General features: G+C 45.4%; 1 protein-coding gene across 2 annotated transcripts in view; it reads left to right on the top strand.

Annotated features, from left to right (window-relative positions):
- Window positions 1-665: 665 nt before the first annotated feature.
- The window catches only part of CYYR1 (cysteine and tyrosine rich 1), a gene marked incomplete at its 5' end in the record, with an annotated part of 59,280 nt that continues 44,631 nt past the window's right edge, over window positions 666-15,314 (top strand). The window contains 2 exons of one of the 2 annotated variants that reach the window (XM_084297254.1): window positions 666-784; window positions 2,436-2,538. In XM_084297254.1, coding sequence (XP_084153380.1) covers window positions 697-784; window positions 2,436-2,538 — 191 coding nt within the window. Of the gene's footprint in view, window positions 785-2,432; window positions 2,539-15,314 lie in introns of both variants that reach the window. The other variant, XM_084297253.1, reaches the window with a different exon arrangement.

Below are 15,314 nucleotides of genomic sequence, written 5' to 3'. Positions count from 1 at the left end.
GGCAGCAGGGGACCTCGCCACGCTTGGAGAGGTCCCATTCTGCTGTTGGAGAGGTCCCATTTTGCTGTCACTCGTGTAGATGGTATCTTGTGTTCACCAGGAGGTGCCATGCTTTGATGCCTCCCTCGCGGTTACGAACAGGGCATGGTTTTAACCCCAGAGGAGAGAAAGGAAGAAATGTAACTGCTCGGAAACCGTGCTTGCTGGAGGAAGAAGGAAAACAAGCGCGGCCATCCAAACCCCGCTGGGGGAACGCAGACGATAGATGCAGCTCCCAGCTCTCAAGCCAGACGGCGAAACTCTGCGAAATCTTTGGGAAAGGGGCTCGCGCCCCTGGGACACCCCTCGGTGTGCGAAGGGGGACGGGGCGCGGAGCCTTCCCTCCCCCGAAGGGGCTCCCCCGTGCCCTCCTCACACCCCCGACGGCCGCAGGGCCCGGGGCGGACAAAGGCGGGGAAGGGCCGGGGGCCGGGCCGCGACGGGGCGGCCCCGCCGACACACACACGGCGCCGCCGGCCCTGCCCGGGGGAGGCCCCGGCTCGGCGGGGGGCAGCGGGCCCGGACCGGCCCCGACGGCGCCGCCCGGCCCCGGCCCCGGCCCCGATCCCGGCCCCGGCCCCGGCCCCGGCCCCTGCCCCTGCCCGCCTCCGCCTCCACGACGGGGCGGGCGGCGACGGCTCCGCGCCCGCTGCCGGCATGGAGGCAGCGTTGCGGGGCGGGCGGGCCCGGGGGGCGCTGCTGCCCTCCCTCCTCCTCCTCCTCCTCCTCCTCCTCTTCCTCGCAGGTCAGCGGGACGCGGGGCGGCGGGGCTGGGCGCCGCGGGGCGGGCTCGGGTTGAAGGCAAAATCTCCCGGAGGTTTTTTCTTTGTGTCGCAGGGGCTGGGGTGTGCGGAGGGGGCTGGAGCCCGGCCGGGGGCTGCCGGGGCTGGGGGAGGCGGTGCGGGGCAGGGCAGGAGCCTGGCACTGCTCGGCCCGCAGGCAGGGCTCGGCTGTGCCATGCCGTCGTGCACGTGCCCTCCTCCAACATCGCACGGATTTAGGGCGCAGGTGGGCAGCTTCACCCGCACCTTGGTGCTTGTTCTCACGGGACCGAGCCTGAGCAGGCTCAGGGAGCTGACCCGTTGAACCCCAACCAGTGGGAATCAGGTGATGAGCTGCGGGATGGACCAGCAGCACGAGCAGCTCGCCACACATTCACATTCACACATTCAGGGGAGCCTCAGAGCAAGGTGGCGGCTTGCAGCCGGGGATGGGGCAGGAGGTGGCCAAGGAAGCAGCTGGGATGAGGTGGAGTTGCCCGGGTCCGGGCAAACAGGGCCAGTGCGGGTGAGGGTGGGAGTAAAACCCACAGGGAGAGTGGGACCCCCCCAGCAAGGTCTGCTGCCTGGGGAAGAGGAGCCGCAGCTGGTTGGGAATGCAGAAGCGTGGTTAGCTGTCCTCGTGTCTAGGTCTGTGCTGTAGCAGCAGCAGTCTTCAGGGCTGAGGCTCCATTTGTGGTCATAGGGGCTGCAGGTGAGCTCCTTGCAGTCAAGAAGGAGAGCCCAGAACGAGACTCAAGAAATATGGGACCCGTGTGGGTGCTTTTGCAGGACAGTGCCAGCACACTGAGGCTGTACTGTAACATTTACCTAGGGGGACCTGGCTTGGAGCTTCCAAAACAGAGGAGCAACAGCAGTGCTGCAAACAAGCAATCGATAGCTTCAAAACAGCTCCTTGCTACAATAAAAGGATGTGTTCTTCCATACCTCTCACTTGTAAAGAACTCCCTTATTGTTATTTTGCTCTTGGAGTTGCTCATCAGTCCTGAGGAGCATCGCTGCTGAAGCCATTCCTGGCCCCTGCTAGGCAGAAGAGCCCTTGGGGCAGCGGGCAGGACAGTGCTGTGCCGTGCTGGCTGGGGCCCAGCTGCAGCCGGAGCCGGATCTGGAGGTGGCGCAGAGCGAGGGCAGCGCTGCCAGCTGGCCAGGGCAGCTCTGAGCTCTGAACCCCGGTGGGCTGCGCCAGGCGGGGGGCCAGGGGGCAGCCAGCTTGCAGACAGCTTCATTCTCCTCTCCCTCCGCCCGACAGCACGGCACAGGAGGCAGCCTGGCCTCGGGTTTTAATCTGGACTCTTTGCTGGAGCGTAAAAAAAGATCATCCGCGGTGACTTGACATTTTGAGATGCTCTTTTTTTATTTTAAGTGATTAAATATGAGAAGGAACTGATACAGCCAGCTACAAAGTACCTGTACACAAAGCACCTAAATCTGAACTTCTTACTGAAATTTTGAATGAGTGGGAATTGGCTGCCATTTGGATTACAGGGTCAGGTCAAGCCTCAAGTGAAGTCCTGTGATTGTATAAAACTGGTAGATTGCGTTTTCTTTAAAGCTGTGCTGTACAGATTTTTGTTGTTGCTGCTGTTTGACCGCATGAATGTTATTTTTATTCAGCAGAAGATTGTCTGGCTCAGTGTGATAATGACTGCAAGGCTTACTGCTGTGATGGGACTACTCCCTACTGCTGTTCATATTATGCCTACATTGGGAATGTCCTTTCGTAAGTATATTTGCTCTTCAGAAAAGCTGATGCACTGTGTTCATGGACTTGATGTAAACTCAGGTTGCTGGAAACTGTTTTGGCAAGAAACTGTGGCAGGGTTTGGGTTCTTGGGGTTTTAGTTCTTTTTTTTTCCTTGCTAGTAACAAATATTGTTATTTCTGTAAAGTCTCACTTTTTGAAGCATGCTTATTACCTAAAAAGCTTGCTAAAATTGAGGGTTACATCCTTAGATTATGTACTTTGATAGAGCCTTTTGAAGCAAACTGTAGAGACACTGAGAACTTTGTTTCAAGCTCTTCAAGTGAAAAGGAACAGAAAGCTTTTTTTTTTTTTTTTTTGAAATGCTTTGTTACAATACCTGAGTCAAGCCACTATTCAAATGACTTGGATTTGAGATTTGGGTACTTTTTTTTTTCTTTTTACTGACTCATTTGTTTTCATTAAATGGCGTTTTGGCTTTTGGTGGAATTTATTGAATGGATTCTAGGTGAGAGTAATCTGATCCTTTAATACTGTGGTACAAGTAGCACCTTTCACAGTGCCTAAAAAAAAACACAGCAGGTGAAGTGGAATGGGTATTTTCTGTCTAAAGAAAAGTATAGAGGTGAGCTGTTGATAAAAAACAGTCTCCAGTTCAAGTGTTAGCTCTTCGATCTCTATCGATGAGGAAGAAGAGAAGCCCGTGCACTAGCAGACTTGACTCCAGGCTCTGGGCTTCATTTAAGTGACAGCCCATAAGTATTACATTTGTGCATGTGGATAAACCTAAACAAAACATAAAATGTTCTGACCACAGAACATTTATGTTCAGAACATAAAATATTCTGAAGGTAGGGCATCTTAAATGGTGTCTTGTCAACCCCATCAAGTAGTTTCCTTAATCTTTAGCATGCAGTCTGTGCTGTGGTTTTGGTTTGTATTCTTGGCTAAAACCAGAGAAGGAAGGTGAGGCGTGTCACATGAACTGCTCAGTGCTTAAGGAGGAGTGAGTGCGAAGGTGGTAGTTGCCTTTTCTAAAAGATTCATCTGTTGCAGGTTTTGTTTTAGCCATGGTACCTGGGGAACGTGGTAGTGTTCCCTTCAGCATATTATATAGCACTTTGAAGGAGTAGGCATAGTGACAGCATTTTAGTACAGAACTGATCCACAGCATTTATAGCAGATCAGAGCAGTTCTTGGTTTAAGGTAAATAAAATGGTGATAGAGCGCCAGAATACTTCATTCCTCTGGGAATAAGAAGGCATGCATTCAAGACAGATTACTGTTGGAGAATGACAAGTGATTTTGCTTTCTTCTCACTTAGGGAATGTCTGCTTTGATTTTTTTTTCTTTTCTCGTTCCAAGATTGCTTTCCTATTTAAATGCATGGAAGGAGGTGCTGCTTTTGAATAGCTGATTCCAGCTCATGTGCAGTTAGAAATGATGGACTCAGCAGAATGGGATATTGCATCGTACAGAGGCTTCCCACAGAGCAGCAAAGCAAGTGGATTTCGTCTCCCACTTGCACATGAACACCATTGGCATTGGTCTAGCCTGATGTCAGAGCTGTACTGTGGAAAGGATCAGCCAGGTTTATTCTTTAGAGTGGTTGCTGAAATGTTCAAACCACGGCCTTAATACCAGGTTCACACTTAGTCTTTTGTATGCTTATTTAACCAAGGTAAACAGCTATTGAATTAGAGCTGAAGTGGGAGTGACACTGGCATGTTGGGAAGGTTTGGGTGTATCTGGATGATTTCGAACACCGGAGTGGCTCTTACAAATACTGTTTGTCACAGCATGACATGAAGGAGACATTTGATTCTTCTCATTTTTTATGGTTAAGTACTCCAATTCATAAACTCAAAGACCAGTCAGGAGTCATTATACTCCTCTGACCTGACATTTTGCATGATTGAGCCACACCTTTTTTTCCCCTGAAATCTGTATGGGGTGTACCTTCTACAAACACATGTAATACCATTCTGAAAACTTCAGTCATTAATGAGTTCACCGTCTGCCCTGGTAAACTCTTCTCTAGTTCATTTACTGATGTTGCTGGAAAATTTTGTTGGGAAATGAAGGCTGAAATTCCTAATGTCAGCTCTTACCTTATCTGTGAGTTTGAAATGTGGTCCTAAATAGCCGTCATGACAGCCTTCAACCTTATCAGTAAGCTGGGCAAACTCTGTCAGCCTCATATGTAGGATCTGCCTTGTTTTGCTCTGCCTTGCCCAGGGGTCAATTCTTTGGCCTTCCTTTGAGCACCCTCTAGTATTTTCACTTCCTTCTGAAAATGTGTCTATCGGAGCTGAGCACAAGGTTTTGACAGAAGCCTGACTAAGATTATTTTTTTCTATGTCTGAGAGTCTAGGTTTGGGTACGTATTTTGAAGCACTTGTCTATAATGATCACCACCAAAGACATAAGTGAACTTAGCGGTTTGTTCCAGGTCTAAGTCCTTAAGTCACTGTCCTCAGAACATGTCTGCTACTTTAAGCTTACAGATTGTTCTTTGCTAGGGGTTAGCAGCTTTAGTTTTATTACAGAAGAGTGACTTTAGATTGTATCTTCAGCTATGCTCCGTAACAATAACCATCGCTTTTCATTCTTTGGCACTATACCGGTCTTTGTTTCATGTGACACCATTTTTCCACAAAGTTTCATGTTGCCTCACCCCCAAAGGACAAACCTGTGAAATTACACTGTGAGATCTGTGGAATCTGGAAATCACCACTGGTGACCTTTCTGCTCATGTCTTTCTGTGTGTTGAAATCTTTCAAAGAACTGTTTTTAATCCAACAAATGATGTGCCCTGATAGTTCCACATAGCGATGTCCTATCAATATCCTTGTTTGCTTGTATCATCATTCTTGATCTTACTGCCTGCACCAAACACCAAGTGGACTCGATCTGCACGGCTGCTTTTAGAAGTGCCTTTTTACTGCCTGAAGCACTGTTAGTAGTCCTTAGTGTTTTATTGGCTCCTCTGCTTCTTCAGAGGTTCCCTATGCTTCTTCATTTGTTTACCACTCATTTTTCTCCTCTCTCCATTCTTTATACACTGGGACATCTTTCTGAGGTTTCTGTTCTTTATCTTCTCCAGTATGTTTTTTTCACAAGCATAACTCTCCCTTGCAGTTTTGGAAAAGCCTTTCAGTGTGTGGTAGGTTCCTTTTAAACAGCTCTGTGTTTTGCTTTACGTCTCTCACTGTTCTCTTTCTAGACCCATATGCCAACGACTGTGCAAACAGAATATAAACTCCAGGCAATAATGCACATCCTAATTTTAAAACAGAGTCACTGTGACTAGATCATGATCATTGATACTTAGGCAGCTTTTAGCTTTTCAGTGATTAATTAAGTCTCTTCACTCATTAAAATGAGATTCAACTCTGAGATATTCCATGTAGGGTTCTAGAGTTATCTATTTTAAGAAGCCGTCATCTTTTTAGGACACCAGGGAATTTTTTTCTTTAGTCAGATGAGGTTTTCAGCAAACATCCTCCAGGCTGTGTGCATCTGTGATTAGCCTGTTTTTCTTTCTGCATATGAAAAACAGATACAGAGTTATCAGCTCACTCTAGTGTTAGGACTTCGGGGATTTTAAGAGGTGCTCCCATAACACCCTCTTTAGCTGGACCACAGGCATAATCTAAGTACTCAAGGTCTGTGACTGAGTCACTTGTTATCCCATGAGCATCTCTAATATAAAGTAATGCATCCTTCCTCCTCCTTCTCCCCCTGCTTTTCATGATCCCCTTTCAGAGCAAGTTGTTACAGCATTAATGTTCCAGCTATATTTCCCTTCCCACTACTTTTCAGTATTTATAGCCTGTCATTATTTCCTCTGATGCATGTGCATTTCCTCCTGTTTATCCACTAGGCATCTAGTGCTCAATACTTTGCCCTTCTAAAAATGTGTTTTTTTTCTTGGACAAATTATAGATTTATGTTTGGACTTGTGCTATGTAATGGAGCTGTTTCTATGCAATGAATGAAAAGATTCAGGGATGCTTGAGTGGTCAGACTGATCCTCCTGCTCAGCTTTTCATTCCTTACCAAACAGCAGAGTGGAGGCACCCTTTCCAGCCAGCCTTCAGCACCATCCCAGCCCTTGGAGGCAAGAAACTCAAATTCCCCTCCTCCTCAGAAGCTAGTTTCTATGCCTGTTGAATCAATGGTGACTGACCTTTTATCAGTTTCCCTGTGTTGTGTCTACTTCTGCAACTTGCTGCCTGGCTGGGGACTGAAAGGACTGCAGTTGTGTTTCCTCTGTGACAGATGCTCCAGCTTTGCCCCCAGCAAAAGTATCTTCATAACCAACCAACGAGCAGCGTTCTGTTACTCAGAGGATCTGGAGACATCTGGTTACTGCCTTCAGCTCCAGCCTCAAACCCCTGTGCTCCTCAGAGGCTCCAAATTTGCATCCATGAGTGTTTCTGCCAGTGCCCTATGTATTTGCTTCTAAGGCCCCAAATTGTCTGGTCCACATACTTGGCCTAGTGGCTGCTGGGTTTTCTGTGGGCTAATTTCACACTTAGTTTTCTCCATCACCTTCTGCCTTGTGTTTACAGTGGCCCACATATACCTTTGGAGTCACAAGGAGGTCCCTGGGAGGAGATGTCAGCAGTTGCATGCTGACAGGACACACTCGGGGTGCTGCTTTGCCCTTTCACTCTTGCCAGCAACCATCAGTCCCAGACTCCAGGTGAACAATGAGGCACAGAGGACAAATAAACCAGCTCTTCTTTCAGATGAATGTTGCTGGGCCAGTTGGTTATTTGTTGGAAATGAAGGGGCTTGCGCCCAGATTTGGCCCACAGTATTTGTGAAAAGTCACTGCTAAAATATTCAGCCTTAGTGGTTCGTCCATATTTTCCTGTGTAAGGCTTGAAGGGGAATAAACTGGAATATTAGCTAAAATGGAAGAAGGAAGCTAAGATGCGGTGGTGCTGCACTAAGTCACAAAGTACACGAAGTTTCTTGGTAAATGTCTTCACAATGACTTACGCTGAGGGAACTTTTTTAGAAAAAAAAAATAGTTCCAAGGACTTCAAAAATAACTGGGGGAAAAAGTAAATAAAAACTTTAGGGAACTCTGATCTCATTATAGGTAGTGGATGGCAATTTGCAAGAGAGTAGGTGGAACAAATCTTACCAGAGATAATGAGGAAGCAGCAGCCTATTCAGTGACTGCTGAAACAGGTGCTATTTACGTGAACTTAAATGTATGTTGGAAAGCATGAGTTTTTTGCATGGTTTTTTGTTTTGTTTTAAGTCCAGGAGCTGCACAATGTGGCCAGGAAGGAAGGAAGGCAGACAGAGAGAATGGGAGGAAAAGAGGCAGAGAATATATTTAGCATAAAAGTCACATGCAGGCCTCAGCCTGTAAAACCGAAGAAAAAAACGTGCGTAGTGTATGTCAGTGTGTCATTTGACGTGATTTGACATCATAGCCAGTAGTACTACGAGAAGTGCAGATGACCTCAGAGACCCCCGTTTTGTTTGTGGAAGAAAGAATGTCCCTTAAGTTGATTCACTTAATATGGCAGCTTGAGTTGGAGGGTGGGTATGGAAGAGGAGTGCACTGAAGGGCAGAATTAACATTTTAAGAGTTAGGTATAGAGAGATGTAGCCTCCGGGCTTCATAGTGAATAATAAAATAAAATTAAAAAAAAAAAATCAGGAAGCTTGGCATTCACTGTATATTCCAAATAATTAAAATTAGATATTTTCAGGCATCCCACAGTAAATATGTGAGGCAACATATGGGGTGGGAATGGTTCTGTGTCTGCACTTCAGCTGCTTGGTACTTTGCTTAAAATAAAACTGGGTTCCTCATTGTCAGTGCAGTGTTCAGAATTTTCCCCGATTGGAGCACTTTTGGACAGTATGTTAAACTGCAGTTCACCTGACAATTACCATGGCGTGCCTCTGGCTCCACGACTCCTGATGCGACGCCGGAAGGAGGGACAAAGGCCTGCTTCAGTAACTATTTTTTCCAATTGGCTTGACTTGTGGCTTCTGGTCAGGAAAGCCTCCCTGAATGAGCACACTGAGTGCAGGCTGAACTGCGAGGTGACGAGGGCAGAGCCTGAGGACGCTTGTGTTGAGCGCTGGGGGCTGGCTGTAAACACATGATTGGTACAGGCAAGGCTCCAGGACTAAAACTATTTCCCTTTCATTCTGTGTGAGAGGAGGATCGCAATTCAGCCCTTCAATCCCTGTCTTCAACATCTGCAGTACCTGTGGAAGTGTGCTATTCATGCTTCAGCTTGGGAAAGCCTCCTCAAGAGAGGCATCCAGCTTGCTCTGTGCAGGGGGTTGATTAACTACAGCTCAGAGAAAGACCTAGGACCACGTTTTCATTCTAAGATCTGCTGGAGAGGGAGCTGATACTTGAAATGTGACCTTTGCTAAGCAGTTGAACTCCCAGTTGTTTTTTGTTCCATGCCTATTGTTCCAGCTCATATCCTTCAGTGGAGAATGTGCGATCAGATTTACGACCAGAGCAGTATCTGCTCCCGACGACGGATGCAGAGGAAACCCTTGTCAGCACCAGAATTAAAACGTAGGGCGTCTCTTCTTTAGCCCTTTGTGTTTTTATTTCTGACCCTGTGTTGTGACAAGCAGCTCAAAATGGAAAAAAAAAAAATTCTTTAACTTGCCAAACAGAAACTCTCAAAAGATAGCTCCCACTTCAAGTTTCCCACCCCTTTTTCTTTTTTTTTTTTTTTTTCCTTTTTATTTGCACAGGGCATCTGACTAACTGTTTTGAAATGTTTAAGGCCAACGGGACTGGGACTGGATTCTTTTGGCTGTTTGTTTGTTTTCAGAAGTTTTGTTGTTATTTATTTATTTATTATTCAGTAAGTAGCTGTAAGAACTAGAATACCTTTTTAATGAAAACTGGAAGCCGTTGTAAAGGTGAAAGATATGCTGTTCATGAGAAAAAAGGATAGCATGGTTGTGTGAAGCCCTGAGTTCTTGACATCTCTGTGGATCATCTGTTTTTCATCACTTGGAAGATTGCTAGAATTTGGCCTGCAAATGGATGCATTAAGGTATAAATCACTGAAGTGCTGCCTGTGGCTTACAGAAAACTCACTGGAGGGGGGGAATAAACATTCTTAAGGAATTCAGTGCAATTAACTTGCCTTTACTGCACTGTTTGCTTTTAAAAGATTTATTCAGTGAAAAGGTGAGATAATTTTGTATTTATCACTTGCAATTGTCTGTTTTGGAAGCTTGTAGGATTTTCCCACAAGGTTTGGTCATGTAAAAGATGATTCTTTCTTAGCACTTAGTAAGACTGGCATAAAGAACTGGGCCTGGGAATTCTGTTGATCACAAGAACCCTGTCTGTCCTTTGTAAGAATTTTATCTTCTGTCTGTTATTTTGTACCCCTCCCCATTTTTTTTCCTTTTTCCAGTATGAGAAAGGTACAGCCCTGAATTTTATATAAAATTGTAACTTTGTTAAGCCATCTGTACATCCAGAGCTTTCAAGATAATTCAGACAGACTGCTAGGCACCAGTTCAGCAACTAGTTAAACGCACGTGTAACTTCAAGGCAGTGAGGAGATGCAGTGTATCATTCACCCTGTTGAAATCAATAAGCTAATTACTTCAGTGGGGATTTCATACACTGGCTGTATTGGGACAAGTTGTAAGCTCAAGTACCTTGTTGAATCCAGCTGTTCGAAAAAAGACACTTTTCTTTCATTTTTTCCATAACCGTGGTACCTTCCATGCTCTCTGCCACTTCGTGCTCCCTTGCTCCTACTTCAAGTGGCGAGAGGTCAGGAGATACACAGGACAAACCCCACCTCCCTGCACTGCCTCCCTGCATTTCTCAGACACATACATGCCTTCCCTACCCTCGGCTGGAGAATTTCTGTTTTATTGGCTAATTCTGAGATTTCACTGAGCTCACAGGATTCTCAGGGGATTGGCCTGATGAATTTTGTACTGGTTCCTCTGGAGTAAGTAATATCAGACTGACTCAGGGTAGGGTTATTAATGAAGATACTTCTGGGTCAAAAGCTGTGCGAGAGGGCCATTTGATGCTGTGCACACTGTAATTGCAGCCAGTCCAAATAACACCTGTAGCACTGGTTCAATATTTGAACAATATTCTCCTAGAAAGACAAACTCTCCAATCTTACATGTGCCTCTTTAAGGGACAGAAAGAAAGTTTGGAGTATATAAGTGAGTTATTAAAAATTAAAGGAAATGAACTATTAATTCACAGGGCAGCCACAAGTAAGTTCCTTTGAGATTTATAACCACCACGTAGATGGAAATTCCACGGTTAATATGATCTTTAGAAATTCAGTGAAGGTTTCTTAATAATTTTTCTCTATTAAAAAAAAAAAAAAATGGTGACATTTACTTTTGGAATATTCTTTTTTTTTTTTTTTTTCCTTTAATGATTTATTTTAGTAAAATAAAAGATTTGTCCTGGGTCTTACTCTATATGTGAGTGTTTAGTATGGGATGGCAAGGCAGTAATACCACATGCTGGGCAGGCATGTTCTATCATCCTATCTCCCTCTGTTGGCTCATCCACACAGATAAGAGGTTTTTACTGCTGTCATTAAATGAAGTTATTCCTTTTGCTCTCAAGGGAGGCTTGGTTTAATGCTGAATGTTCCAGCTTCTCTCTCTTTATTGAGGACCATGGTACAGTTTGTGACAAGCGCAAGAGGATCTACTGCTATTGTTGAAACATCTGTTCATCAGCCAAGATGCAGAGAACCTTATTTTTGGATACCTTGTGGACTTCCTACACTGCTTTTGAAACATAAAGAGACTGTATAAATTCTCTGTATTTCAGCCCTTCTTACAGTCCATAGTCAAGGTGATCTAATGAAGGCATGATCTGGGTACTGCTGACCTGCAGCTATTTCCAGCTGCTAAGCAGCCCTGTGGGCTGCTTAGTGTTAGTAAACTAGGAATAATATATAAAATGCAGTCCCAAATGCATGTGCTGATGTGATCCCATTAACTGCAGTTTTGATCTGCAATTCCCTAGTACTGCTTGCTCCTATGCTGCCTGTGCATTTGAGTTTTTTGTTCCAGCAGTGGGGTGAGAGAGGACCTGGAGGTAAGTTGTGCCCTTTCATTCCCTCTCTTCACCACTGGTGCTCCCTGCTCCTCCCCAGTAAAAGGAACAGAATAGATACAGTCGTTTGGGGCACCAGGAAAACAGCTTTGGAGAGCAGTGGGTCCTGCCATGGAAGGTGAGGTACCAGCTTCACCAGTGGATGTCTTGCATCCAGAAGACAAAGACCCCCAGGAGTAGATTGCAAGCCTGTGGTTAAAGTAACAACAGCTGGGGAGAACAGGAAGGTTGGCAAGGGAGGACAGGGGCTTGCAACTGCTGTCTGTTATGTTTTTTACATTATATAAGTATTTACATATATTATTTAATTTATAAATGAATTATAATATATATACATATTGTTATATATATAATTTTTATATATATTATAGAATCATTTGGGTTGGAAAAGACCTCTAAGAGTATCTGGTCCAACTGTTAACCTAGCACTGCCAAGTCCACCATTAAACCATGTCCCTAAGCTCTGCATCTATATGTTTTTTGAAGACCTCCAGGGACGGTGACTCAGCTACTTCTGTGTGCAACCTGTTCCTGCTTTCCTGTTTTCCAGCAACACTAAAACCATCTAGAGAAGCTGCTGGCATTACAGTCCTCTTTTGGTGTTTGTGTTGCTGAAGCATAAAATTGATGGTGCCCATCATCAGTAGTTGGCACTCAGAGTTCAAGGCTCTGTGACTTTGGTTGTGATTGAAACACTGCAGAGCTCATGTTCCCATATCATGACACCTCTACAACAGACCCCTTGGCGTGGAGCAAATGAGAAACAGAAATACTTTGATAACATACTGAGGAGAATTCAGGGACAGAAGACAAGCATTGGAAAGACCCTAAATTAATTACTCACTTAAAAGTAGTGCTTATAATATTATAGCATTTATATGATACATGACAGCAGCTCTTAATTCTGTTTTTTGGATTTTCCTTCAGCAAGTCCCTGAGCTTTAAGGCCTCTCCTCATCTGCTGCTTTGGAAATGTAAAACAACAGGAGAGAAAATAAGCAGCCAGCATAAATTTATCACTTACTTTTTATTGTTGGGACTAAAGCAGTGCTACTCATATTTTATACAAGACATTGGTGAAATATATCTCATGGAATATCTGAGGTTTTCCTGGAAGAGTAACAATAATTTTGTTAGTGCAGTTTTTTTGTATAAAAGACTGCAGCTTTTTTGAAATTATCTTTGCTTTCCCCTTGTGTAGCATATGACCATCCAAAGGGTCCAAAATACTTACAGGCTTATCCTGTCAGGCAAAGAAACTGTGTCTGGGTATTGCTTGCCTGTAATCCACGTGGCGGTGGGCTGGTGATGGGCTAGTCAGTTCTGAATGATCTAGAGGTGTCAATGATCACAAATAAATGTAAATAATTTGGAACTCTGGGCAGAATTTTGATTATTTGGAGACAAAGTTTGACATCTAGATGTGGATACTGAGTATGTCATGGGTGAGCACATTGAGATGAAAACCTCCTGGGCCTTGTGTGTGAGGAGCCTCTTAGTGCTATGTCCAGCACAAAAGCTCTGCAGTTTTGAATGAAATTTCTTGGTGTTGATCTAATCAGAGGAATTAGTAACCTATTCTGTCAGAGCATCCGATGTGCAAATGCTGTGTTTTTCTATGGCAGCTGTTATTTTTGTCTGCCTTTCTGTTTGCCGACAGCTCTGCTCCAGGGCACAGCTTCTCCTGCACTGTAGTGTGCCGGCTGCTTGCTATGCCGCATAGTCCTCGTCCCCACAGACCTCAGTGAGGCTGTGTCCGACAATAGCTGATATATTGACATGGCTGAAAGCTAATAATGTCTGCTCAGCCCACTGTGGTAACCCTGTGTTTGGCTTGGCAATAGACGGCCTATTTGCATGAAGTGAAATGATGAAAATGGCTGACAGGATTGCCAGGCTGCTTACCTCGCATTGCTTTCCTCATGTGGCTCCTTGCAGAGATAATGTGATATTAAATTCTGGTGGAGGGCAAAAGGGTAGAGTTTCAAGGGGGCGGGGGATGGATGAAAAGTTATGGCCCTCATTCTCCATTTAAAATTGTTTTAAGTACAGCGCAATGCATCTTTGTTCCTGAGCCTTCATACTGTCGAATGAAGCTCAATGATTGAATTAGCATATTTCCAGAAATGTAATAAAATGTCAGCTTGACAGTAACGCTTTCAAAATTGCTATATGACGGGTGCTGTAAACATAGCGGCATGTCTGGTGCATGTTTCAAGTACCACGCTACATCAAGATAATAAGATAATGCGCTGAAATTAAGAGGGAAGCTGTGGTATTTAACATTTGTATTTGGTACGTTTACATTGTTGCTACCTTCTAAAATAAGCCATTTTGCATTAAGATTCCCTATCAAGAAGCGGGATTTTTCCTGCTCTCTCCCCACAGCCTCCCTTTACTCTTCCTTTCCAGGAAGGTGTGTGAGGACATGCAGCCTGCTCACAAAATGGCTGGGATGGTCTGGCTGCCTGGCACAGCAGCGAATGGATCTGACGACCTAGGAAGGTCCCTTTGCATTAGCCACAGAAAGAGGAGGAATTTTGGGTCTGGACAGTTCATACCATTTGAAGCTCTGGGCAAGCTGCTAGATACGGGGACCCCTCTCTTTCTCTGAAGTCACAAGCTGACAGCGGCTATTTACAAGCCAGCCTCCAGGTTGGTGTCTGTGTACGGGGCTAGTACTGTTTATCTAGCATGCAGAATTGCCTCTGAGGGTGAACTGGCCTCTGCTCTGCTCCTGTAGCAGCCCTGGCTTGTGTCACTCCTATTTAGGAAGTCATAAAGCAATTTTGCTGTGTTGTTTCAGCAGTGCCTCCTTCTTTAAAGAAGTTGTTGGCTTTTTCCTCTTACAAGGGAGGTTTTGTTCTGCATGTCCATGAATAATTACCCAGAAGGATGCCCAGGGGGCATCTGAAGAGCCCTTGGTGTCCTCTGAAGGGCTGGGAAATGGTCCTGAAGGACCCTATGCAGGCAGGGGGCAGTGGGAGGCTGCAGGGAGGCTGCTGCTATTGCAAGCCAAGGAGGGCTGAGTGTTCACTGGATTGTCAGGTATTTAAACAAGTTCAGGAAAGTAACGTCTGCAACTTATCTCCATGTAATTTGAAATCTGTCTTAGGCTAAAGTGAGGTTATTTTCAGACAGCATCAATTAAGTTGCTGTATACTTCTGCTTTATTTTTCTTCCAGAGAGGAGCTGTCATTTGCAGAGCTACTTGAAATCCCAAATTACCCCAGGAACTTGCAATGACTAGGTTAGGCTCCCATTAAACATTGGCTCGTCTCTTTCTTGAAAAGTTGTGTTACTTGAAAGTTCTTAGTACTTAATATGTTGGGAGGTTACTTTTCCATGGGGACACTTGAAGGCTCATCCAGAAAGTCACCACAGTACAGCTGGACTGGCACAGTCCTGCCCCTTGTGTCATGCTCCACAGCAGGCACCGTTTGAGGCCTGTGGGCCTAGCCTGGTGCTCGGCCTCTTGGCTGAGGTAAGGGTGGCCAAAGTGGTCCCAGGGAGGCTGGGTCTTTGGCAGGGAGGACACAGAGGCCTTGGGGGTGGCAAGGACATGCTCTCACTCTACAGGTGCCTTCTTGCACCTTCCCAGTAGCCTCCCAAAGCCACTCTGTGAGGATACAGCCTTGGCACTGAGAGAAGGCGCAGCACCTCT

Source organism: Netta rufina (genome assembly GCF_964035555.1).
Source record: "Netta rufina genome assembly, chromosome: 1".
Classification (NCBI taxonomy): Eukaryota; Metazoa; Chordata; class Aves; order Anseriformes; family Anatidae; genus Netta; species Netta rufina.
This window is presented reverse-complemented; position numbering and strand designations above follow the sequence as displayed.